The sequence below is a fragment of the Dendrobates tinctorius genome, unplaced genomic scaffold (genome assembly GCF_039654945.1).
Source record: "Dendrobates tinctorius isolate UK_male_01 unplaced genomic scaffold, ASM3965494v1 ptg000044l, whole genome shotgun sequence".
In the NCBI taxonomy this organism is placed as follows: Eukaryota; Metazoa; Chordata; class Amphibia; order Anura; family Dendrobatidae; genus Dendrobates; species Dendrobates tinctorius.
The window spans coordinates 19,151,601-19,179,411 of record NW_027361712.1 but is presented as its reverse complement, the minus strand read 5'-3'; the positions used below and the strand labels follow the sequence as shown (position 1 = coordinate 19,179,411).

The following is a 27,811-nucleotide window of genomic DNA, read 5'->3' as shown; positions in this document are numbered from 1 at the left end:
TAACCCCTATGCTGTCATCTTCATCACAAGCGCCTTCTTCGTCTTTTTTAGACAAAAGACCATCCATGAATTACGATCTGAGAAGGCCCCAATAACACAGGGTCAGATAATTAATCTTACATCTTATGTGCTCTCGAGAGAGGAATATGCTGTCTTACAAAAATGGCTTAATTATGTCCCAACAAATTCATTTAATTGTTTCAATTGGGTGAAGGACAGCCATCGGTTCGTTTTTCCAAAAACATGACCTAGAACAATGCAGGGAACAGGGACTCACTGAGGAGGATCTAGAGAGCTATCAAGCTCTGGTTGGTTTGCTACGAGAAAATCAGAGTAACAGAGGCCAAGGGCCAGTTACGAATTTAAAAAGAAAAAGTACCAGGATGCCTCCATGTAATGACATCACTAGTGTTGATATATTCATAAAATTGGTTGAAACAGATCTATGTAGAATTTCCAATACCCGACTTGGCAACCAAATAATGAATAACTTAACGGACAATGAGCCTCTGGCCCTGAGGAGGTTGGAAAAGAATAACAATCTAATTTTTAGTCATCAGTCATCAGAAAAAGGGGGAAACCTGGTAGTCATGGACCACCCCAAATATTTGGAAATGTGTGGATTACTCCTCAATGACAAGGAGACATATGAAATCTTATCAAAAGATCCCACAAAAAGTTTCTCTGATGACTTAATTTGTATTTTGAATCCAGCCAGGGAAAAGGGTTTAATATCACAGAATGAATTTACTTTTCTCGCTCCTGTAACTCCGGTCATACCATCTTTCTACGCCCTCCCAAAAGTTCATAAGGGCTTAACACCCTTAAAGGGTCGTCCAATTGTGGCAGGTATAGACTCCCTCTCACAGAATGTTGGTGTGTACATTGATCAAATTCTGAGACCATTTGTGGTATCACTCCCGGCCTATGTGAGGGATACGTCCCATCTACTTGGTCTACTTGAGGATGTTGTTGTGGAGCCTCATGTCAAGTTGGCATCTATTGATGTGGAGGCTCTGTACAGCAGCATTCCACACGACATTGGGATTTGTGCGGTGGACCATTTTTTGAAGACCAGAGCTGTGGAATGTTCTGAGCATAATAACCTCATTAGACAGCTCCTTCAGTTTACCCTCTCTAGGAACTATTTCATTTTTAATGGCAAGTACTTCCACCAGCTCAGGGGCATGGTTATGGGGATCCCCTGTGCTCCCATATATGCCAACCTGTTCCTGGGCTGGTGGGAGGAAACCATCATTTTCTCTGGGGAGGAGAGGTGGTGGCAGTCATCAATCAGCCTCTGGGCCAGATACAATGATGACATATTGATTCTGTGGTCTGGTTCAGAGGCTGAGTTCAGTCGCTTCATTGAGGAGATCAATGTCAATAACATAGGCATGAAATTTACTTCGGAGTGCCAGGAACATAGCATCACATTCCTTGATTTAACCATCACAAAAAATCATGAGGGAGGGGTGAATATCTGCACCTACCGTAAGCCAACTGCAACTAATAGTCTGTTACAGTGGAAAAACCATCATCCAACACCACTGAGACGAGGAATACCAAAAGGGCACTTTCTCCGTATCAGGAGAAACTGCTCTGACATTGACACTTTCAAAAAGCAGGCAAAAGACCTACACTGTAGGTTTAGGGAAAGAGGATATCCTACTGAGGTTTTGGTCAACTCATACAATTATGCCTTTGGTAAAAACAGGTCTGCACTCCTGAGGGAAAAAAACACCCCCAGGGATAATCCCGAGATGGTAAGGATGATTGGTACCTATGACAATCAGGCTGAGAGGATGTACCAGATCATGAAAAAACATTGGGGTGTACTGTTGGCAGACCCGTCTCTCAAAAACTTGGCTTCACCAAAACCAAGTATTACATATAGGAGGGGCAGATCTATCGGGGATGGCTGGTTCATAGCCTTTACCAGAAACCCAAAAAAACTGGAACATGGTTGGACTGAAAACGTCTAGGCATTTTCAAGTGTGGAAATTGTTCGAAATGTCGCTATATGTCACAGTGCAAGTGTTTCTCTAGTGCGGCCAATGGAAAATAATTCTATATGAGAGATTTTGGCAATTGTAGAACCAAGGGGATGGTGTATAGTGTTGAGCGACTTTTGGTTTTTTAGGGTCGAGTTTCGTTTCATGAAACCTGACTTTTCCAAAAGTCGGGTCGAGCAAAATCGGCCGACTATAGGGAAAAGTCGGGGTCGTCCCGAAACACGAAACCCAATGTAAGTCAATGGAGAATTAAAGTCGGCAGTGAGAGGAGGACAGGAAACACACCAACAGTGCCCATTTGAATGCCAAAAGCATAAATTCTTGTTACTGAAGCTTGTCAACCTTAATTAACTTCATAATACTAGCTACGCACTGAAAAATGGGGGTTATTTGGCTACAGTTGTGGGGGGGAGGGCTGGCTCCAGGTTTTCGTGGGCCCAGGGCCAAAGAGCGCCCCTTTAACACATACCACAACTCATGATGCTCTGATACGGCAGAGAAATAGCAGTATAGTACAATGAAAAATACTTCACTTCTTACATCTCATGACTGATATCCATTTTAAATTCTCCAATACCTCCAAAAACGGACAGTATATAACTCCATACAGTATTATGGCCAGCGCTTAGTGCGCTATACAGAGTAATGAGGCCCATATATTTCTCCATACGGAATCATTATTCCCATATAATGTTTCAAACCGTATATGATGAGCTCCACATAATGCTACAGTATATGTTGGTCCCAATGGATGAAGCTCCACTGTCTTATGGGCCCAAATAATGCTCCATATATAATGGGCCCCATTTCTACTGCTCTAGTGTATAATGGGCCCTGTAAATGCTGCTCCAGTGTCTGATGTCCACCTTTGGAATGCTCCAGTGTATGGTGGGCCCCATATATCATTCACCAGAGTATAGTGCTCCCCAAAAATTGCTGTCCCAACATTGAAAACAATTACATAAGTCTCCTTGCTAGGGAATCCCTGCACTACTCTGAACTCCTTGTCGTCCCCATCTTCCATCTCACTGCACTTGGTTGTTTAGGCCCTCCCACCGGCAGAGACACTTTTGCGTACTATGCGGTGCCCTGTGCCAGTGCCATCGCCCATGAGTATGCCCCCCCACCTGCTCAAGGAACCTGCACTTTCATCTGCACCTTCCTCTTTGTCACCGTGTAAGGTGGTATAGTATGCGGGAAGGGGAACCTGAGTTTCCTCTGGGTCAGATTCTGGCTGTGTAGAGTGCGAGGGGAATGTAGTGGTCTGGGTCAATGTACCAGCAGCAGCATCCAGCAGTGGCTGGACCTCAGTGCACTTGTGGCGTCCCCAAGAGTACGGTTGCCACTGTGGCATTGCCTTCCTCCTAGGGAGTGTGTTGTCAAGCTTGGGAGCAACGAAGGATCTCTCTAGCAGTGAAACCAACACACAACACATTTCCCACTCCAGGCCAGCAGGGAGACCTCTGAACCTGACTGCTGAGGAGCTGCTCTCTGTGGTCGGGAGGAGGTAAGTTAGGGCACTCTGTGCAGGGAAGGGGAAGTGTGTGGACGTGAGAAGGGGAGCTGGAGGATGAGCAGAGTTAAGGCTCACTCCTAGCTGGAGCGCATGGTCCGGATTCCGGTCTCCGAGTTTGTAGGGACACTGACGTTCCTGCAGCAGAAACCGGGGGAAGTAGCAGCTATAAATGCTCTGTACCCAACTAAGGCTTGGAGGCCCCAGCATCGACGTGTGCGAGGCAGAAGGAAAAGGCTACAGCTGTCTGCCATACAAGTAAAGTCTGAGGAACATCTGTTAGACAGGAGGCGTTTCAGTGAACCACGGTCCTGTGAGTGCTTCCCCCACAAGCGCTAGAAAGGAGACGTTCAGGAAGGTACATGTTGGCGGAGTGTTGGAAGGGAGCTTTCCATTCTGGTCCCGGAGGTTGACAGAGGTCCTGACCTGGAGGACACAGCACGGAGGCAGGCATCTGTGTAACCTGCAGACTGTGAGTAAAGCTTTGGAACTGCACGCTCTGGTGTCCTACAGTTATTCCAGCACCGCTACATCTGGGTACCAGCACCTACACCACCTGTGCCTTTCCTCCATCACTACATCTACACTTCCCTGGGACTCCAGCTCCACCTGTGGGGAGCTTCACCATCTTTGCTGCACAACACCATCAGTCCCAGAGGATCTGCATGCAGCGTCGGCCTAACATCTATGTTGCCGAACACCACAGGTGGCGTCAAACTATCTATATAAACTCTTTACCATTATACCACGCCATTTGGGAGGGCGACCCATATGCCGACTGCTGATCGGGCGGCGTTATTCCCACGAACCTCCAAACAGCGTCCCTGAAGGCAAAGTTTTTGGTTTCTGGGGGCAGTATGATTGCAAAGCTGAACCTTAAAGGAATGTCCAAAAGGGCACCACCAGGAGTGGAGCCTGTGGCTTAATTGGACTGCACCCGGGAAACCACTACCATACAAGCTACAGAAAAGATGGACAGATTGCAAGCTTTGTCGATTCTGTGTATGGTGTGGTATGTCCATTTGTAGTTGTGCTAGCGATTTCTCAGCTTTATTCCGTTAACAACCGGGACTCCAGCATGGCCCCGCGGTACGCGTCAAGCTTACTAGAGGGATACGCGAGGCTGTGGCACGTGAGATCGAGCAATAACAGGTCTAGCATTCCAGTACATGTCCGGGGCTGCATGCACGCTACACTGAAAGGACCAGCTTTTGTCGCTTACAGGTGCAGATAACCTGCTGAACTCTGTTAGTGATGGGGATCTGGGATTCAGATTATTCCCCGCGAACGATGATTTCCCAGTAAGTTCAGGTCAACCGCAATTCCGGAGTTAGGCCTAACCATCATTCCTGAAAAAATTACGTGTCCAAACCACAGGTGCTGTAGCTTGCTTAACAGCTCGGCAGCCGTTTTCAGGCCCAGTATGGATTCAACAACATTGTAGAAAGTTGATAAAGGGTACAGTTTCACCGGATAACACGTATATATGTAGCCTAGTTTACACATTAAAAATATATGTCTATAGATCAGGAGGCAGACTCAGATGTTCTCAGGCCCAGTATGGATTTGACCAGATTGTACAAAGTTGAGAAAGGGTACTTTATCACTGGATAGCAGGTATATATAGCATAGTTTCAACATGTAAAATCTCCGTGTTCTCAGTATGGATTTCACAGCAATCTAAAACGTGGAAAAAAGGAAATGCATTTGAGGCATACACAACTATATACTTTTGGTGTTATTTTTAAATCTTCATATATATTTCTGTCTCAGTAATACAGTCCAGCCTCTCCGCAATAGGAAATGAGATGCATACTATTAGTGACATAAAGGCTATTGATTGCAGAAATCTAGGAATTATTATTCATGGGAAAAACTTCCGTCACAATTCTCATAGGCGATGCTGACCCTCAATTAATTTGTGTGTTAAGACAGTGAAAACTTTTTTTGTGATTAAAGTCTTGCTGTATCGCACTTCCGTTGATTCCATCACTGTTACTCATCTCAATCCAATTTTTATCACAGGGAGCGATGTAAACATGGTGCTCACTGGCTATCATGATCTGTCACGTAACTTTGGAGTGCAAAAGACAGAAGCCACAGGCCGTAGGCGAATCTATTTGATTGGCATGAGAGGGCACATTTTGAAATGTGCGCCGGAATGTCACACATTTGTGAGTAGGAAAACTGTGAAAGCTGATGATAAACCACCACTGCATGTAATTGTGAGTCGACATCCATAAGAAATGGAAGCCACTGATCATCTGGAGCTAGAGCCCGGCCAGCAGGACAGGGCATATCTACATCTTAACCATCATCTTTCAGTTCAATCAATTTGTAGTGGCAGTCCCAGTGAAGGATTTGACAGCCCAGACTACACAGCGGAGGAGCAGGGAGGTAAACATTGCAAATGCTGGGACCCTGCCCAAGCAAGGGGGGCACACTCGTGGGCGTCGGTACTGGCACTGGGCCCCTCATAGTACGGCGGTGTGTCTGACGGCGGGTGTGCACCACCACTGTCAGAGACACTTGATTGCACTATGAGGAACCCTATGCCAGTGCCTGCGCCCAAGAGTCGGCCTACCCACCTGTCCAGGGCAACGGCACTCGCACGGTTTTGTGCGCTAGGTGGTGACCCCGGCCATGGGGGGGGCCGCCCACTTAGGGAGGTTTACAAAGTGGCATATGTAGATGTGGGTCATTCAGCTGCTGCAAAAGGCGAAATAGGTCAAGTTCGCGGAATAGGAGGAGGACCAAAGCAAGCCATTTTTCTGGCAACCTATGTGTCATCAAGGGAAGGTGGGACAAAATCCTTGGAAACCCATGCATGGTTCATTTTAATGAAGGTTAGATCATCCACATTTTGGGTTGACAGACGGGTCCTTTTTTCTGTCAGGATTGATCCAGCTGCACTGAAGACTCTTTCCGATAGCACACTTGCAGCTGGGCAAGCGAGCTCCTGTAAGGCATATTGTGCCAATTCAGGCCAGGTGTCCAGTTTAGCGGCCCAATAGTCAAAGGGGAATGACCTGTGCGGGAGAACATCGATATGAGAGGAAAAGTAGTTGTTAACCATAGTTGACAACTGCTGTCTCCTGTCACTTTCCATCGATGCAGTATTACCAGTTGTGTGAGCGGTCCGTGAAAAATCAGTCCTCAACATTGTCATGAAAGCCCTGTCTCCAAAGCCACTTCCGCTGTGTGCACCACGAACACCTCTGCCAAGCTGCCCCGGCCCATACGGCTCGTGTGAGAACGATCACCACTGCTGTGTGCTGGGAATGCCTCAACCAACCGGTTAACCAGAGTTGCTTGTTTAGTAGCCAATATTAGGTCAAGGTTCTTCTGTGGCATGATGTTTTGTAATTTGCCTTTACAGCGTGGATCCAGGATGTTGGCCAACCAGTAGTCATCGTTCATCATTTTGGCAATGCGTGGGTCCCTTTTTAGGATTTGCAAGGCATAATCTGACATGTGGGCCAATGTTCCCGGTGTCAATGATGCACTGCGAGTGCTGGGTGGAGGAGCACTTTCTGGCAAATCCACATCCCTCCAGTCACGCACAAACCCTGTAGCAGACCTTGCCACGCCAACATTTTCACTTGCCCCATGAGATGCATCCTCCTCCCCTAAGTAATCATCCCCATCATCATCCTCCTCCTCCTCTTCTTCCTCCACCTCGTCCAGGAGAGGTCCCTGAGCAGACAATGGCTGAATGTCATCAAGGATTCCCTCCACCTCTTCCTCCTCGTCAATAATGGCTGCAGATGCCTGCTCCTTAAGGTGCGTCAAAGTTTGCATGAGCAGACGCATAAGTGGGATGCTCATGCTTAGGATGGCGTCGTCTGCTGTTGTGAGTTCATTTTCCCCTTCGTCACTGAGGTCTGGTGAACTCCCTATTCTGGTAAAGGAAGGTAATGAGCCTGATTATCAGGCACCTGAGCCTAATGAGGATGACTGGCTGAGTGGAGTCACGGACTGGATATAAGGCTGCCGACGCCCTTCTGCCCTGCGGGTGATTTCTCTGTGGACTTCTAGGACACCAGTCTGATTCCTGCTCCTCTAAAGCTAAGTTTTCTGCTTTGCCTGTTAGCATTTGTGTTTTGTTTTTGTTTTCCTTGCTTTTCTGGATTCTGCCATTCCCTGCTGGGGTGAGCTGAATCTCCTTTTGCCTGTAGCTCTGTCTTCAGAATATTCCTGAGTACTGACATAGCTTTTTTGAAGCCTAGCGTCTTCAGGGCCTTTTTTACTGTCAGTCTGTTGGCTCTTATTTTCATAGGGTTTTTCACGGATTGCAGACAGCAGCCTTCCTGTCCTTTCCTATCTAGTTAGCTTGGGCCCCGTCTTTGCTCAGTCTATCTTTCTGTCTGTGTTAGTGTTTTCATCTTGCTTCACCGTCATTATATGTTGGGGGCTGCCTATTGCTGCCTTAGATTTCCCCTTTCTTTCTTTAGGCCTATTTAATACTCCGGAGGGACATTTTGAGTACCTGGTGATGCCTTTTGGGCTCACTAATGCCCCTTCTGTCTTCCAGTGCTTCATGAACGATATTTTCCGAGACTTTGTCGATAAATTTTTGATTATCTATCTGGATGATATTTTGATCTTCTCCAAGGATTGGGATTCTCATGTGGAACATATTCGGACTGTGTTCCGGATCTTGAGGGAGAATTTCCTGTATGTCAAAGGATCGAAATGCCTTTTTGGAGTACAGAGGATTTCATTTTTGGGATTTATTTTGTCTCCGTCAACTATTGAAATGGACCCGGCCAAGGTACAGGCCATTTATGATTGGGTTCAGCCCACTTCTTTGAAGGCCCTCCAGAAGTTTTTGTGTTTTGCTAATTTTTATCAGAAATTTATATCAAAATTTTCTAGTATTGCCAAGCCATTGACTGATCTGGCTAAGAAGGGTGCTGATGTGTTGAATTGGTCTCCGGAGGCTGTTGCTTCCTTTCAGGAGCTGAAGCGAAGATTTACCTCCGCCCCGGTTTTGCGGCAACCTGATGTCTCACTCTCGTTCCAGGTAGAGGTGGATACTTCTGAGATTGGTGCAGGAGCTGTTTTGTCCCAAAAGGATCCTGTAACATCTAAAATGAATCCCTGCTTTCTTTTCCCGAAAGTTCTCTCCATCTGAACGTAACTATGATGTGGGGAATCGGGAACTGTTGGCCATGAAATGGGCATTTGAGGAGTGGAGACATTGGTTGGAGGGAGCTAAACATCAAGTTGTGGTCCTCACTGACCACAAGAATTTGATTTACCTAGAGTCGGCTAAACGCTTGAACCCTAGACAGGCTAGGTGGGCCTTGTTTTTTACACGTTTTGATTTTGTGGTCTCTTTTCTTCCTGGAACTAAGAATGTCAAGGCAGACTCCCTCTCTAGGAGTTTCTTTGCTGATTCTCCTGTGGTGACCAAGCCTGCTACCATCTTAGGCGAAGGGGTAGTTCTTTCTGCCATCTCGCCCGATTTGAGACTTGCTCTGCAAGAGTTCCAGGAGGACAAACCTGAGCGTTGTCCCAGTGGAAAATTGTATGTTCCTGACCAGTGGAAGAAGAGAGTGATGTCTGAAGTTCATTGCTCTGCATTGGCTGGTCATCCAGGTATTTTTGGTACTAGAGATCTGGTGAGTCGCTCTTTTTGGTGGCCCACCTTGTCTCATGATGTCAGGAATTTTGTGCAGTCCTGTGGGACTTGCTCCCGGTCTAAATCTTGTTCTCGCTCTAGCGGGTTGTTGATGACTTTGCCGGTCTCCAGGAGGCCATGGACCCATATTTCAATGGATTTCATCTCTGATATGCCGGACTCTCAAAGAGTGACTGTTATTTGGGTGATTTGTGATAGTGTCATGTCGGACGCTGTTCACACCACAGCATCCGGCAGGCAGAGGTAGTTCCACCTCCAGCCACTATAGCCTCGGTGGCGCCGGCCTGATCTTCAGGCTCTCGGGGGTTAATCCTGCTGGAGACCAGGTTGGATGGTTAGTCACGCCCACGGTCTTTAAATAGTCATGCTGGCCTATGGGCGTCGCCGATTATAGCTTGTGTTTCATACCAAGTGGTTCCGGTCTGGAGTGGAGGTGTTCAAGAGAGAGAGATTCATATCTGGTGTCGTATGATCCGTCGTTATCCTTTCTCCTTCCCATATTTGTGTTTAGTTGTGCCCTGTTCACATTACTGTTTATTCCTGTGTGTGTGCGGCGCAGTGCAGTTTAAGTTCTCCCTGTCTGTCATTATTTGTGTGGGAGCTTTGGTGGTGACTTCTCACTGGGTGGAGGGTGGAGGGTTAAGTGCAGGGCTGAGCAGGAGATAAGGAAAGGTCAGAGGCTCAGGCATTTGCACCTTCAGCAAAAACCCTGGGTTGAGGGTCAGACAGGGTTTCCCCTAGTAAAGGGACACCACAGGGGCCCCGGGTATTTCAGCCTTAGTTGAACTAAGCCCCGTGACAGATAGGTTCTCTAAGATGGTTCATCTTGTACCACTCCCTAAGTTGCCATCTTCCTCTGAGTTGGTGCCCCTGTTTTTGCAACAGGTGATTCGCTTACACGGGATTCCTGAGAACATTGTATCTGACAGAGGAGTTCAGTTTGTGTCTAGATTTTGGAGAACTTTCTGTTCCAAGCTGGGAATTCAGTTGTCCTTCTCCTCTGCTTTTCACCCTCAGACCAATGGGCAGACAGAGAGAACAAACCAGACCTTGGAGTCGTATTTGAGATGTTTTATTTCCGCTGATCAGGATGATTGGGTTTCATTTTTGCCCTTGGCCGAATTTGCTTTAAATAATAGAGCTAGTTCTACCACTTTGATGTCACCTTTTTTTTTGTAACTTTTGGTTTCATCCTCGATTTTCTTCAGGGCAGGTGGAGCCTTCTGCCTGCCCAGGTGTTGACACTGTGGTGGAGAGAATGCACCAGATCTGGGACCAAGTGGTGGATAAGTTATCTCTCTCCCAGGAAAAGGCCCAGCGGTTTTCCAATCGACATAGGACCATTGGTCCCCAGTTTAAGATTGGTGATATGGTGTGGTTATCATCAAAAAATATTGCTATGAAGGTGGCTTCTCCTAAGTTTAAGCCTAGATTTATTGGACCTTACAAGATTTTGGAGATTATTAATCCGGTCTCTTTTCGTTTGGCTCTTCCTGTCACATTTAAAATCCATAATGTGTTCCATAAGTCCTTGTTGAAGAGGTTTGTTGAACCAGTTGTTCCTGGGGTGGCACCTCCAGACCCTGTATTGGTTGAAGGTAACATGGAATATGAGGTAGAGAAAATACTGGATTCCCGCCTGGCTAGACGGAGACTCCAGTATTTGGTTAAGTGGAAGGGTTATGGTCAGGAGGATAATTCCTGGGTCTCTGCCTCTGATATTCATGCCAAAAGATTGGTGCGTGCCTTTCATCGGGCTCACCGTGATCGCCCTGGTGGCGTGGTTGAGGGTTCGGTGACCCCTCCTCAAGGGGGAGGTACTGTTGTGAGTTCATTTTCCCCTTCGTCACTGAGGTCTGGTGAACTCCCTATTCTGGTAAAGGAAGGTAATGAGCCTGATTATCAGGCACCTGAGCCTAATGAGGATGACTGGCTGAGTGGAGTCACGGACTGGATATAAGGCTGCCGACGCCCTTCTGCCCTGCGGGTGATTTCTCTGTTGACTTCTAGGACACCAGTCTGATTCCTGCTCCTCTAAAGCTAAGTTTTCTGCTTTGCCTGTTAGCATTTGTGTTTTTGTTTTCCTTGCTTTTCTGGATTCTGCCATTCCCTGCTGGGGTGAGCTGAATCTCCTTTTGCCTGTAGCTCTGTCTTCAGAATATTCCTGAGTACTGACATAGCTTTTTTGAAGCCTAGTGTCTTCAGGGCCTTTTTTACTGTCAGTCTGTTGGTTCTTATTTTCATAGGGTTTTTCACGGATTGCAGACAGCAGCCTTCCTGTCCTTTCCTATCTAGTTAGCTTGGGCCCCGTCTTTGCTCAGTCTGTGTTAGTGTTTTCATCTTGCTTCACCGTCATTATATGTTGGGGGCTGCCTATTGCTTTGGGGTCTGCTCTGGGGCAGTTTAGATTTCCCCTTTCTTTCTTTAGGCCTATTTAATTCTCCGGCTGTGATCGAGGGGTCTAGGGCATCGTAGGAACCCCCCACGGCTACTGTTAGTTGTTGTGGATAGGATCAGGGGTCTGCAATCCGATAGCTGCCAACCTCTCTGGTTTTCTGGACTTAGCTAGCATTTCTGTTTTTGCCTCCTACGGTGACTCAATCATAACAGTCTGCGCTTACCAGCCGTGTGCATTCCTCAAAACACTGAAGGACTTTACAGAGGTCTTTCAGCTTCGACCACTGCACACCTGTCAACTCCATGTCTGCTCTCAAAGTGCCTAGCCGTGCATCCTCCCACAAATGCATTATGGCCTGCCTCTGCTCGCACAGCCGCCCAACCATGTGCAGGGTGGAGTTCCACCTTGTTGCAATATCGATAATGAGGCGGTGGTTGGGAAGGTGGAGCAATCGCTGCAGCTTCTGCATACGAATGGAGTGTACAGGCGACCGGCGGATGTTCGCGCACAGTCTTCGCACCTTCTGGAGCAGGGCTGTTAACTCCGGATAATTATTGAGGAAGCACTGCACCACCAGGTTCAAGGTGAGAGCCAAGCAAGGTATGTGGCTGAGTTTTGAAAGGGCTATGACTGCCACAAAATTACGGCCGTTATCACTAACTACCTTGCCTGCCTCAAGATGTACACTGCCCAGCCATGACTCAGTTTGTCGCTGAAAGTACTCGGCCAGCACCTCGGCGGTGTGTCTGTCGCCCAAACACATCATCTGCAACACAGCCTGCTGATGCTTTCCACTAGTTGCTCGATAGGGGGACACCTCGTGTACAACAGTGGCAGCTGCAGATGGAGTGCTCGTACGACTGCGCTCTGTGGACGAGCTTTCGCTTCTGGAGGAGGAGGGTCGAACGCCTACAGCCAACTGTTTCCTATACCGTGGGCTAGGCAGCACTGTCCCACCACCGCTGTCCCCTGTGGACCGTGCATCCACCACATTAACCCAGTGTGCAGTGATGGACACGTAACGGCCCTGGCCATGCCGACTGGACCATGCATCAGTTGTGAGGTGCACCTTTCCACTCACTGACTACTTGAGTGCATGGACAATGCAGTCTTTCACATGATGGTGGAGGGCTGGGATGGCTTTGCGTGAGAAGTGGCGACTGGGTAGGTCATAGCGTGGTACTGCATAGGCCAGGAGTTCGCGGAAAGCTGCGCTTTCCACCAACCGATAGGGCATCATCTCTAACGAGATTAGTTTGGCAATGTGGGCGTTCAAACCCAGTGTAGGCGGATGAGAGACTGAGTGCTTTCTTGACCTACTCATAGTGTCAGGGAGGGTGAGATGGACTTGAGAGCTGCATATGGTGGAAGTAGCGGTGGACAGGGCGGACTGAGAGAGGGTTGATGATGGTAATGGAGTTGGTGTTCTTTCTGATGGCCTAGATTCAATCTTTCATTGATATAACACTGGGATTCCCTGACAGCTGTGGCCTTGCAACGACACCTCAACATTTGCTGCTGTGCTAACCCGTGGGCTTACAGTGGGGGAAACAATGTAGCGTTGCTGACTACCTTCTTTGTGATCAGTTGCACATGTGGTACTTGAGGTTTGGTGTTGTGTCCACGCTTGCAAGTGCATGCTGGTTAAATGTCTAAGCATGCAACTGGTATTCAAATTTTTCAGATTTTTCCCTCGGCTAAAGGTCTTTGCGCACTTCTTACAGATAACCTTGGCCTGATCATGAGGATTCAAAAAAGTGCCACACTGCACTCTTCCTACTTTGGCAAACATTTTGCAGCCTAGCACGCTGTGATATTTTGACCGTCTGGACAAGCTGTCCAGCAACTCTTTTGATTTTTGGAACCTGTCTTTGGAGTGCTCCGGGCCTGCCAGATAACAGCTGTTGCGATGTCGATGTCTGCTGTGGATGCTCCTCCTCCTCATCTGAGCTATTGGAAGCAGCACCCTCTTCCCCCAATGGATGCCAATCTGGGTCAACAACTGGGTCATCCATCACCTCCTCTTCAATGTCATGTGCACCTTCCTCTGTGTCACCGTGTATGGTGGTATAGTGTGCGGGAAGGGGCACCTGAGTCTCATCAGGGTCAGAATCTGGCTCTGTACACTGCGAGGACAATGTAGTGCTCTGAGTGAATGTACCAGCACAGCAGAATCATCTATCAGTGGCTGTGCATCAGTGCACTCCATGTCAGATTCATCTTGGCCTGAGTAATTCACCATTTCACTTGATAATCCAGGCATGGTATGTGAAAACAGCTCCATGGAGTAATCAGTAGTATGGCCTGTGTCTTCCTTCAATCTTGGTTGGGGTGAAGGACACAAGGAAAGGTGTGGTTCATGAACATGAGCCTCCAATGACGACTCAGTGCTTTTATTTTTTACAACTTCAGAAGAGGAGGCGATAGAGCTGGAGGCTGAGTCAGCAATGTAAGACAAAACTTTTTCCTGAAGCTCTGGCTTTAAAAGCGGTTTGCCAACTCCTAGAAAACTAAGCCTTCGAGGCCTTGTGGAGCCAGACGATGACGCAGGCTCAACACCTCCTGCATTCGGTCCTATTTTGCTTTTGCCACTACCATCAGATCCACCACCAACACCATCATTACCAGCTGCCAACCCCCGCCCAATTCCACGGCCTCGTCCACCAGCCTTCCTCATTTTTGGTAGAAATGTAGACAAAATCCAACAAACTATATAGTAATGTAAAACAAGGTACAAGGTGTCTATAGGACAGGGGAGATTTTGAATTTCTGCACACACTTGTGGACACTGGACACTTTTGGATTGTGTGAGGCCCACTGAATATCACAGCGCTATGTCACAGGCTCGATGTCGCAGGTGTGAAAAATGTCACTAGAGGATAACGGAGATTTTGAATTTCTGCACACACTTGTGGACACTGGACACTTTTGGATTGTGTGAGGCCCACTGAATATCACAGCGCTATGTCACAGGCTCGATGTCACAGGTGTGAAAGATGTCACTAGAGGATAACGGAGATTTTGAATTTCTGCACACACTTGTGGACACTTTTTGATTTTGTGAGGCCCACTTAATATCACAGCGCTAAGTCACAGGCTCGATGTCGCAGGTGTGAAAAATGTCACTAGAGGATAACGGAGATTTTGAAATTCTGCACACACTTGTGGACACTGGACACCTTTGGATTGTGTGAGGCCCACTGAATATCACAGCGCTATGTCACAGGCTCGATGTCGCAGGTGTGAAAAATGTCACTAGAGGATAACGGAGATTTTGAATTTCAGCACACACTTGTGGACACTGGACACTTTTGGATTGTGTGAGGCCCAGTGAATATCACAGCGCTATGTCACAGGCAGAAATTGGCTAGTGTATGACAAACTACAAGGTGTATATAGAATTGGGCAGAATAGGAATCTCCCTAGAGTGTAGGTCTGTAAGAACGGAACAAGTCCTCGACTTATCCTTACAGAGCGACACACAGATAGCTTCACTGTGGCCGTGATAACAGCCGTTACACGGTACTGAGAGAGGAGCGTGCACGTACACGGCTGTCCGGTGTACGCAAAATTGTCAAGCTCCGTGTTTTTTAAGTATACGGACTGACACACGCTGTCTCTCTATAGTTTTGAATGTGATCAAACAGCAAATATATTTAACTGTTTGAAAGCTAGACAAAACTAGAAGGTGCAGGTCTGTAAGAACGGAACATGTCCTCGACTTATCCTTACAGAGTGACACACAGATAGCTTCACTGTGGCTGTGATAACAGCCATTACACGGTACTGTGTGAGGAGTGTGCACCGCTGTATGGTGTGAAAAAATGCACGCTCAGTACCTCACCAGGACAAAAAAAAAAAATTGGGATTGCTTTTAAAAAAGCAGTTTGCAGAGCAGTGGGTAAACAGCAATGCAGCCGTCAGGAAGCCTTAGAAGGCAGCCTAACAACCAACACCGCTGATCCAGCAAAATATAGCCTCCACTTGCATTGCACACACAGTGACTGGTGTGTTGTACAGGCAAAATCGCTAGCAGCAGAAGCAGTTTTTGGTGTCTTCTTCCCTGCCTAACGCTCTCCCTACAAAATCAGCAGCAGCTCTCCCTATTCTGAGATCAGCATGAGTAACATGGCGGTCGGCGTGCACGTCCTTTTATACCCCCTGTGACGCCCACCAAAGCAGGCCAATCACTTGCATGCCCTTCTGAAAGATGGTGGTGACCCCTGCCTATGTCATCACGTTGCCCACAGTGTCCGTGGATCCTGATTGGCTGAAAAAGAGCGCAAAACAAACTTTTGAAACGTGACTTTGGCGCTTAAGTCGCCGACCTCGTGGCCGACCTCATCCTAGGGTCGGGTTTCGTTTCATGAAACCCGACTTTGCCAAAAGTCGGCGACTTTTGAAATTTTTCGACCCGTTTCGCTCAACTCTAATGGTGTATAAAGCAACTTGCACATGACCCCTTGATTATATTGGAAAAACTAGTAGAGAACTGAGGACTAGAGTTGGTGAGCACTTGGGCGACATTAGAAATAAAAGATACTCCGATTGCCCGTCATGTTAATGAAAAGCATGACGGACGCTCGGAGGAGATTTCCTTCTCTATGATTGAATTAGTAAAACCCAAGACAAGGGGAGGTGTTATGACTGAGTCCCTGAGGAGGAAAAAACAAAACACAAGCTCAGCCCAGAAAATCAGAGAGGTTGGAAACTAGCGGATTGCAGACCCCTAATCTTATCACACAACTAGCAGTAGCCGTGGAGTGTTCCTACGGTGATCCTAGACACCTCGTCACAGCCGGAGATCTACATAAGCCTAAAGAGAGAAAAGGGAAAAACTGACTGCCCCAGAGCAGACCCCCAAAGCAATAGGCAGCCCCCAACATATAATGACGGTGAAGCAAGATGAAAACACTAACACAGATAGAAAGATAGGTTGAGCAAACAATGGGGCCCAAGCTAACTAAAAAGAACAGGACAGAAAAGTTGCTGTCCGCAATCCGAGAAAACCCTGCTAAAAAATATTACCAACACAACTGATAAGCAAAAAGGACCCTGAAGTCACTAGACTTCAAACCCTATATCAGCACTCAGAATATTCTGGAAGCAGAGCAAAAGAGAACATTGATCAAGGAAAAAGAATCCAGCACACCCCTGGCCGGGGATGGCTAAACTCAAAAAACAAGGTAAACAAAAGCAAAACTAATAAGTTCAATAGCAGAGCAAAAACTTATCTTTGGGAAGCAGGAATCAGACTGGTCTCCAAGAATCCAGCAGAGAAATCACCAGCGACTCAGAAGGGCGTCGGCTGCCTTATATCCAGTCTGAAGTTCCCGTTACCCAGTCACCATCCACCTGATCAGGTGTTTGGTTTCTTTCATCTAAATCAGCCTCACTACCTTCCTTCACCAGAAGAGCGAGATCCTCGGACACAAAAGATGAATGAACAGATGAGCTCACAACAGGGAGGAGACTTTGATAAGGCTATTCTCAAACGTGAGGCCGAGTGAATATTTGGAATGCAATCTGTATCACCAAGGGGGTTAAATGAATCCCTTACTTATGCCTGCTTTATTTAGTACAGTTGCTCTGATTTTCCCATTTTTGACATCTTGTTGTTTAGACTGTCTTGCTTCCTCTACCCCAAGTGTTGCTGGGGGACCCTTTACTAGATCCAATTCTTTTATCTTAATACTATATTAAGTACCTATTATGGCCAACTAATTTATGTATCTTCTATTTCCCTTATCTTTTATATGTTTTGGATACCATAAAACACGCTAGTAATAACTCTATATGTTATATAAACTATAGGGGGAGACAATGGTTAAATCATTCCGCACTATCAGTAATATTATGTGCATTTTTTCTTATTAAAACGGATGCGGAAATATCTATATATGCGGCCTATATTGGCACGCAGTTAGACAGTGCACTCTAAGACTGATTTTGAAAGACTTACACAAGCACAAATGAAGGGTTAAAAGCGCTCTTTATTGAAGTAGTGCGGGACATCTAATAGGAAGTCTGGCCTTAAATCTGTATTGTGCATGCCCCCAAAAACCTGCCGCCTCATAGCCCACAGAAAGGAGCTTGCGCTCCACACTGGAGAGCACGCCTGTAATCATCAGGCATGTGACGCCTTTCTGTGCATGCCCAGAAGAAAGTGTTGTGTCCTAACACACAGAAAGGGGCTTGCGTTCCACACTGGAACGCATGCTTGCAATTATCAGGCATGTAACGCCTTTCTGCGCATGCCCAGAAGAACGTGCTATCTCCTAACACACAGAGGGGCTTGTGTTCCACACTGGAGCGCACGCTGGCAATTATCAGGCATGAGTCGCTTGTCTGCGTATGTCCATAGAAGCGTCACAGGAAACCGTGTTCACTCCATGCTGGAGCGCTCAGCATATACTTTATTTATCTGGAGTGCACGCCTGTAATTATCTGGATACGGTACATTTATGTATGCATGAAAGGACTATAGTGAGCTGACAAGTGCCCGATCTCTGAACACTCAGCGTGTATTTCAGGTATCTAAATCATTCTTTGTGTCCTGCTGTACACATATTATTTTATTACCCCTTTTAATCATACCGCTGGAAATAGGGTTTGATGTTTGGGTCTGTCTGATAAAATTTATTAAGGAGACTTTATTTATGACCTGGTGCGACATGGGAAATGTGGGCGTGTTTGTCTTGGCCGGACATGATTGGTCCTGGGACTCCATTTTAGGATATATAAACTAGTCCTTTATGGAATTGGACAGATCTGCCTCTCTATCTGGACACCTCACATCTATGCATTAGCTGGTTTCTTATTGTGCCTCCTGATGAACCGTATGGACGAGGAAATGCGTCGAGGCTGGAAGCTAAGTTTGGATTAACCCCCAGCTGTTACTTGTGATTTTTCTCTGACAACTGATACCATTCATTGCCTTCTATGGGAACCAATATGGACAAAAGTCTGATGTTCCTTTTTTGAACCATGCTTTTTTACCTCTTGTACGTACTTGTCTGAATTATTGCAGAGAGATTGCTTTGGCTTTATTTGAGAATATATTAAGTGTATTGAATCTGCATTTTTATGGTATATTTTTGCCTAAAAAGACAAGATTTATGCTATCTATTTTTGGTACAAGAGGTTTTCTCATTGTTTACATATAATAGCCTGTATTTGGTTTATTGAATATGTTTAGCCTGTATAATATACTAAGCACTATCTTTTCATCTCTTTTAATTGCTCATTGTTTTCCCACCTGGATTCTTTAAGGGCCATTTTGGGCTAGTCTGGGACAGCCGTCATGGAGTGGGAGCGCCAAAAAATCGTATCTTTTAGGGTGCCAACCTCCGCTGTCTGGAATAGACAGCAGGCGAGTATAGGGCCGTTACAGGTTATTCATGTTTATAGTTTGTATTTACTGCACTAGGGGGGTGTATTTTACCTCAATTTATTAAAGTTTCATGATTTTAAAAGGGATTATATGATTGCACTTATGCTGTACCAAGCTAAGCTTAGATTGCACAAAATTGCTTCAAACAACCTGGCCGTCAAGAGAGCCTTTGAGCCAAGTGACCACGCACCAGGATTCAAAGACATAGACATGCTTGTACCGAGCTGTGAAAGGCATCAGTTTTTCGACCACTTTGCTGTATCACTCTGTTAAAACTCTGCATGTCTGGAGAACTTATTGTATTACCAATCATACATTGTATGTCCAGATTTCCAATTAAACAAGTCTGGACTGTACAATCCCTGGTGTGCATCATCTCTCCGGATGCTGAGCAACATGGTCCTGTCTGCCCTGCATTAAGGAAACGAAGGTAGGACCTCTATCAGCCCCTATTCACCAGCCACATCTTCATTCACCTCATGTGGGGGCAGAACAGGTTGGTGTGCCAATTATTTTTTCTTCCAGCCACTGTTAGTTTCACTTTCTCTGGGAGAGACATGCTTGTACCGAGCTGTGAAAGGCATGTTTTTCGACCACTTTGCTGTATCACTTTGTTAACACTCTGCATGTCTGGAGAACTTATTGTATTACCAATCATACACTGTATGTCCAGATTTCCAATTAAAAAAGTTTGGACTGTACAATCCCTGGTGTGCATCATCTCTCCGGACGCTGAGCAACATGGTCCTGTCTGCCCTGCATTAAGGAAAGGAAGGTAGGACCTCTCTCAGCCCCTATTCACCAGCCACATCTTCATTCGACTCATGCGGGGACAGAACAGGTTGGTGTGCCAATTTTTTTTCTTCATTTTGTTAAAATTTGATACTTCATCAAATTCATTGAAGAGTTCAATGAGTATGGTGAAGGCCCTGGTAGGATTAGCGAGTAGTAGGAGTATTTTTTATCATTGTTAACCACCTTCAATCCCTCTATATGCAGGTCCTGTCTAATTTTTTGTATCAAAGTCTCCATTATGAGAATAAAGATAGATGGGGACAGGGGACATCCCTGCCTTGTTACATTTTGGATATTGAAGCCCTGAGAGAAAACACCACTGACCTGCACTTTCGCTGAAAGGAGTAAAGTGTTGGGATTGCTTGGATAAAGACAACTGGAAAAGCAAATTTCTTAAGTGTATTTACCATAAAATGCCAATTAACCCTATCAACCGCCTTTCCAGCATCTGTTGATAAAAGAATAAAAGGGGATTTTGTTTCCCGAGAGTGTGCGATAGAAAATAGGAGGCGTTATCCGTTCCTTTTCTACCCTTCACAAAACCCGTTTGGTCACAGTGTATCAGTTTTGGAAGATCTTTGCTAATTCTTAATGCCAATGTCTGTCCAGAGCTTCACATCTGTATTTAATAAAGACAATGGTCGATAACTGCTACATAACTCTAGGTCTTTACCTTCTTTAGGGATTATTGATATATAAGCCTCAAGGGACTATTTGGAAGAGGAAATCCTTGTAAAAAAGTATTGAATAATTTTGTTAGGTGAGTGGTAATAGAGGTTTGCTAATTTTTTTTGTAATATATAATTGGAAGCCCATCTGGGCCAGGGGTTTTCTCATTAGGGTTAGTTTTCAGTGTATCTACTATTTTTTTTCTACCATTTCCTGAGAAGTAACTTGAGATATTAGGGTTTCACAGTCGCTTGTTTGAAGCGTAGGGAGATTTAATGAATTTAGGAAATCACTAATTTTATCAGCTGCCTCAGACAGGTTTAGAATGGAGTCTGGAGTTTTTAAATTGTATATTCTTTTCTAGAAAAAGCTCAAAAGCTTCAGCTATTTCTTCTGTTTTATCAGCAGTTGTATTTTTGTCTACTAAAATTTTTCTGATAAAAGATTTTTCTGAGCATTTTTTTAGTAGGGAGGAAGTGAGTTTACTTTCTTTATTAACTTACATAGAAAAAGTTGGCAAGATTTCTGCGTCTTGTTTCCAAAATATAAAAGGATAAGAGTTCTTCTGCTTTTCATATTAATCAGGGGAAAGAGATTGAAAAGTATAAGAAACAAACTTCTTGATGTCTGCTTACTGGGTTTAGGAGATGAAGCTTTCCTCTGCAAAGTCCATGATTCTTCTTTCTGTAAGTGAGGATACACAAACTTCTGGTCTAAAGGCATCCAACACGGTACTTCAACTGGGGGGATTTGAAGGACTTCCCAAGCCTTATGAAGGTCTTCTAGGGAGTGGATGGAGATTTATTTTCCTTCTTTTAAAACAGCCACACCAAAAGGAAAGAGCCATCTGTAATGCAATTTGTTAGTATCAGGCTCCTGACACCGCCGGCGTGCAGCCTCCGCTGAGCAGGGACTCACCCGTACTGTAGGGGCCCCGGGGACAGGAATAGCCGGAAAGTACAGATGCACAGGACCTGAACGCTGAAACTTTAGCAAGCAGGCACAGGACCTACGGTCATGTGACAGCAAGGGGCGGGGCTTAGCATCCTGCTTGCAGAGATGGTAGAAAACCCAGAGTCGGGCAAAACGGAGGTCATACACAGTACGGGAAAACGAGGTACAGAATCGTGAGTCAGAGAATAGTCAGGCGTAGCAGTGGGTCACACACGGGATGGAGGCAGAAGCACCAGAGGAGCGATCACAGGGAGGTCAGGACAAAGCCAGGGGTCATACATGGGACGGACACACAAGTACAAAATCAGAATCCAAGATACGTAAACCGAGGCCAAACCAGATCATACACCAAACAATCGTACCAGGACAGGCGAGAGCACAAACGGAGCAGGGTCGGGTACACTCAAACTAGGAGTATAAACGACAGGGGAGGGTCCTCACCTGAAGCTATAAAAACCCTCCCCAGACCCAGAAGGAGGCTCTACCAATTAACCCCTACACCGCCTGCCCAGCATTCTGAATAAACCATGACAGTTAGCTCTTAGATAATTAAGTAGAGGTTTGACCATTCTTTTTGCTAGGGTAAAAGGAGCAATATTCTGAAAAATCTGAAAAGGTGCATTATCATATGAAAGTGTGGGTGAATCTCTAGCTTTGGAGAGTACAATTGCTGTGGCTACATATCTTAATAGGCCACAGGTAATATGCCTTGGAGAATCCAACAATTTCGGTTTGGGTTTTAGGGCCCTGTGGACTCCCTCGATTGTTATCATTTCCACCATTTCCACTCCTACAATAGAGGTAAAGAATTCTTTAGTGAATTTTTCTAGCGGTTCAGGGACGTAAGAGTCACAGATTCCCTTGATTCTCATGTTTTTATGCCTACTCCTATTTTTTTGTCCTCCAAGGCCAACATAGTTGCATTCAGTTGGTGTTGGTGGTATGACACTCATCCCTCAGAGTGCTGACCCTACGATTGACTTTGACGCTATTGAGTTATCGTCTGACCCTGTTCTTTTGGACAGTTCAGTCCTGCCTGTGGTGACTGATAAGCTGACTTGCTGCGTTCCTAGTGACTATCCCAGAGGACCGCCTGCTACCGCGGTCTGTGAGCAGGCACACGGCTCGTGTTCATCGCAATTGCTGAGGAATCAACACAAAGGACTGTTTCTACAACCCAGAGCACTCAAGCCAGCCAGGACCAGATCCATCAGCATCGTTGGAAGACAGTGCTTTTCGTTTCTCCATAATAGAGACAGAGACTTTGTTCATGATTTGCGATGCCGTCGGGAGATATTCCAGCCTTTCCCATGCAAGAACTGCAAGCGATAAGTTACCCCATTTTTTGCATATCTTTCTATCGTGCATGGTGGTTGTGCTTAATTTCCGTAGTCGCTGTTATTAGTCTTGCCTCCCTGCATGGAGTATTCCTTATTTAACTACCTGTGCAATAAAACTCTGTTAAACCCTTCTGTCTCCAGCTCTCCACTACATTCAATGAACTTCTCTTCTTACATAGACTCCGGGGAATCCACTCTGTGACCTATAAGTTTCAAGTCTGCTCATAGGCCAGATATTTCTTGTAACAAGGGCTTCATGGCTTGGGTAAAAGATTGTTCAAGAAATTATCTAGAAATAGGTGCAGAGTCTGATGAAAAAGTTTCATTTTCTGAATCATCGTTGCTGAAATCAGTATCCTCATTCTGGATTTAGTTTATAGACTGGGTAGTTGGTTTTTTAGAAGCTGGTTGTTGAGTGGAGAGCTTTTTCTTTATAACTGTATCCAGTTTCCCTTGTTGTTTACGTGAGTAGATGCATTCTGTAGAATCTTTTACATGCTCTTTATTCGTTTTGACCATTTTGCATTTGAGTGTGTTTACCATAAAATCACCACTTGTTAATTAGGTAAGAATTATGTGCTCATGTTTGTCAGTTTATTTTCAAATGCTGTTAATACCAGCTAAAATAAACATTTGTAATGAGATGTGGTGAAAAGCAGGTGGCAGTGGCGAACTGAGAACCAAAACATCACAGGAAATTTATATCCAAAACGTCTGTTATAAAGAATGCACCTGTAATCACTTTGATGTGATATAATAATTACACTTGTTGTCATGCACAGTGTAGGACAGACTCAGTGCAACACAAAGGGATAAGGGAAGGGAAACCAAACACTAGGGTAGGGGGAAGTGGAGACCCCCTAGACTGATCTAATGTCGCCCTGTCTGTCCTACCATCCCTATATAGGTTCCACACCTATCACCGAACAGAATACCTAGTTCATGTGGCTCCTGGATACCCGATGCTTACATTAGAAACCTGCTTGCTCGCTGGTCCTGATCGCTGGAGGGGTTGTCTATGTGACAGCTCACCAGCGATCAGCCTAACGATGTCCCAGCGATCCCATCCATGTCGGATCGTTGGTGGGATCGCTGGAACATGTTTTTTCTCTACATAACTCCCTTTAGCACCATATTTGTCCCCTTTTTGCAAGATATACAGTTTTGCTCAAAAGTTTACATAACCCGGCAGAATTTTTGCTTTCTTGGCCTTTTTTCAGAGAATATGAATGAAGAGACCAAAACCTTTTCTCCACTCATGGTTAGTGGTTGGGTGAAGCCATTTATTGTCAAACTACTGTGTTTCCTCTTTTTAACCCCTTAAGGACTGGGGTTATTTTCGTTTTTGCGTTTTTCGCTCCCTTTCTTCCCAGAGCCATAACTTTTTTATTTTTCTGTCAATATGGCCATGTGAGGGCTTATTTTTTGCAGGACGAGTTGTACTTTTGAACAACACCATTGATTTTACCATGTCGTGTACTACAAAACAGGAAAAAAATTACAAGTGCAGTGAAATTGCAAAAAAAGTGCAATCCCACACTTGTTTTTTGCTTGGCTTTTTTGGTAGGTTCACTAAATGCTAAAACTGACCCATTATGATTCGCCAGGTCATTAGGAGTTCATAGACACCAAACATGTATAGGTTCTTTTTTATCTAAGTGGTGAAAAAAAATTCCAAAGTTTGCTAAAAAAAAACAAAAACAAAAAAAAACAACACCATTTTCCGAGACCTGTAGCGTCTCCAATTTTCGTGATCTGGGGTCGGGTGAGGGCTTGTTTTTTGCGTGCCGAGCTGACATTTTTAATGATACCACTTTTATGCAGACACGTTCTTTTGATCGCCCGTTATTGCATTTTAATGCATTGTCACAGAGATCAAAAAAACGTAATTCCGGGGTTTTGACTTTTTTTCTCGCTACGCCGTTTAGCGATCGGGTTAATGCTTTTTTTTATTGATAGATTGAGCGATTCTGAACACGGCGATACCTAATATGTGTATGTGGGATTTTTTTTTTACTGTTTTATTTTGATTGGGGCAAAAGGGGGGTGATTTGAACTTTTTGTTTTTTTTATTTTTAAACATTTTTTTTACTCGTTCGGCTCTGCTACATATGGGCGATGAGCAGATCGCCCATACGTAGCAGATTTACTCCTGTGCTTTCAGACCACCGGGCGGCGCTGAAAGCCATCAGCCTGGAACAACCATAGAGGTCTCTATGAGACCTCTGGTTGTCCAGGCAACATGACGCCGACCCCCGATCACGTGACAGGGGTCGGCGATGAGCTCACTTCCGGCCCGGTGGCCGGAAGTGCTATTTAAATGCCCGCTGTCAGCTTTGACAGCGGGATTTAACTAGTTAATAGGCGCGGGCGGACGGCGATTCCGCTCGCGCCTATTGCGGGCACATGTCAGCTGTACAAAACAGCTGATATGTCCCAGCTTTGATGCGGGCTCAGCGCCGGAGCCCTCATCAAAGTAGGGGAGATGTCTGATGACGGACTGTGTCCGTCATTGGACATTAAGGGGTTAAATCATAATGATAACCCAAAACATCCAAATGACCGTGATCAAAAGTTCACATACTCTGGTGATTTTGCCCTGATAACATGCACAGAAGTTGACACAAATGGGTTTGAATGGCTACTAAAGGTAACATCCTCACCTGTGACCTGTTTGCATGTAATTAGTGTGTGTGCATAAAAGCTGAGTGAGTTTCTGGGATTCAGACAGACCCTTGCATCTTTCATCCAGCCACTCATGTTTCTGGATTGTGACTCATGGGGAAAGCAAAAGAATTGTCAACGGATCTACGGGAAAAGGTAGTTGAAATATATAAAACAGGAAAGGGATACAAAAAGATATCCAAGGAATTGATAAAGCCAGTCAGCAGTGTTCAAACTGTGATTAAAAAATGGAAAATCAGGGGCTCTGTAAAAACAAAACCACTGTCAGGTAGACCAACAAAAATTTTGTCCACAACTGCAAGGAAAATTGTTCGAGATGCAAAGAAAAACCCACAAATAACATCAGCTGAAATACTGGACTCTCTGAAAGGAAAATTAGTGGTGTGGCTGTTTCAATAAGGAGGCACTTGAAGAAAAATGGGCTGCATGGTCGAGTCTCCAGAAGAAAGCCATTACTGCGCAAATGCCACAAAGTATCTCGCCTACAAAACGTAAAAACAGCACAGAGACAAGCTTCAAAACTTCTGGAACAAGGTAATTTGGAGTGATGAGACCAAAATTGAACTTTTTGGCTACAACTACAACCATAAACGTTACATTTGGAGAGAGGTCAACAAGTCCTATGATGAAAAGAACACCATTCCTACTGTAAAGCACGGAGTTGGATCACTGATGTTTTGTGTATGTGTGAGCTACAAAGGCACAGGAAACTTGGTCAAAACTGAAGGAAAGATGAATGCGGCGCATATTAGCAAATACTGGAGGCAAATTTGCAATCATTAGCCCGGAAGCTGCGCATGGGACGTACTTGGACGTTCCAACATGACAACGATCCAAAACACAAGTCCAAGTCAACCTGTCATTGGCTACAGCAGAACAAAGTGGAGGTTCTGGAGTGGCCATCTCAGTCTTCTGACCTCAATATCATTGAGCTACTCTGGGGAGATCTCAAGCGCGCAGCTCATGCTAGACAGTCCAGAAACTTACAGGAACTGGAGGTTTTTTGCCAAGAAGAGTGGGCAGCTTTACCATCTGAGAAAATAAAGAATCTCATTCACAACTACCACTAAAGACTTCAAGCTGTCATTGATGTTAGAGGGGACAATACACGGTATTAAGAAATGGGGTATGTAAAATTTTGATCAGGGATTTTTTGGGTTGTCATTATGATTTAAAAAGAGAAAACACAGTAGTTTTACAATAAATGTCTTCACCACACCACTAACTATGAGTGGAGAAAGTTTTGGTGTTATCATTCATATCCTCTGAAAAATGGCAAAGAAAGCAAAAATTCTACTGGAGTATGTAAACTTTTGAGCAAAACTGTATCTGATCCCTAAACAACATGTTGTCCAGCAGTGCATTTGCTTATTCTGTGTGCTACACAAGCAGCCAATGGATCCACCATGTTTTCATCCCTATGAATGAGTCTATCTCTGGTTGAAATTGCATTTCATTTACAGAAGACAGTGGGAAGAATTTATCAATAATGGCATTTCATAAACCAGTCTCTAACCTACAGATCGCTGAAGTAAAGCTTACTAAAAGGTGCACATCATCTTTAGGGCTATCCAGGAGGTAAAAAGTCGCAACTATGCTGGCAGATTTCAGCTACAATGTAAGATATTACATTCATTCTGTTTCACTGTGCTGGACCATGTTCTCTTTTTGGTAAACCTGACAAAGTTTTTCTTTTTTTAAAGAAATGTCCCAGGGCCAGCACAAAAAGTTTCAAAATATTGTACCTTTTTGTGCCACAAAACTGGCATAGAATTGATGAATATTTCCTGCCACTATGTCTAAGCATTGACGAATTTGTGCCAAATGTGACTGTGTAATGGTTAGAAAGCATGGAGGTGAATTTTGTAAAAAAAAAACAAAAACAAAAAACCTTGATGGGTCCCAGGGTCCAGGGACACCATTGATGTTATTTTATGGTAAGTTACAAGCAGATTTTTCACAAGATATTTGTGATATTCTTACTGGAACTCATTGGCGTGGTCCTTTCTTGTACACGACTTGATGTTGCGGATTGCTTAAAATAATAATTCACATTAGTTTAGTTTTTTTGCATACATTTAGTTTAAACATGATAAAAATATTCAACTGCATTATTTGCTATAATACAATATTTATGACAAATACAATTTAAAACGACTTTGAAAGCATTTTAAAGACAGAAGTATAATATAGCTTCTATTTGTTGTTTATATAAGGAAGGTAATTATGCGAATACTTTTAGCCTACTTCGGGTAGAAAATTGGCTGCCATTAGATGTCAAAGAACAGTGCTTCCTTCAGGGTTTCCATTTAAATTCACAAAAAATGTGATTCAGACTAAACTCCTAATGGAAAATTTCAGAACAATGAGGCAGACACCCATATCCATCTTTTTAGGCATGC

The 27,811-nt window shown here is 44.9% G+C and overlaps 1 protein-coding gene across 3 annotated transcripts in view; it reads right to left on the bottom strand.

Moving 5' to 3' along the window:
* The window catches only part of RNF212B (ring finger protein 212B), a 585,489-nt gene that overhangs the window by 132,811 nt on the left and 424,867 nt on the right, over positions 1-27,811 (bottom strand). For all 3 annotated transcript variants that reach the window (XM_073575552.1, XM_073575554.1, XM_073575553.1), the window contains one exon: positions 27,393-27,444. In XM_073575552.1, the coding sequence (XP_073431653.1) occupies positions 27,393-27,444 (52 nt within the window). The remainder of the gene's footprint in view (positions 1-27,392; positions 27,445-27,811) is intronic.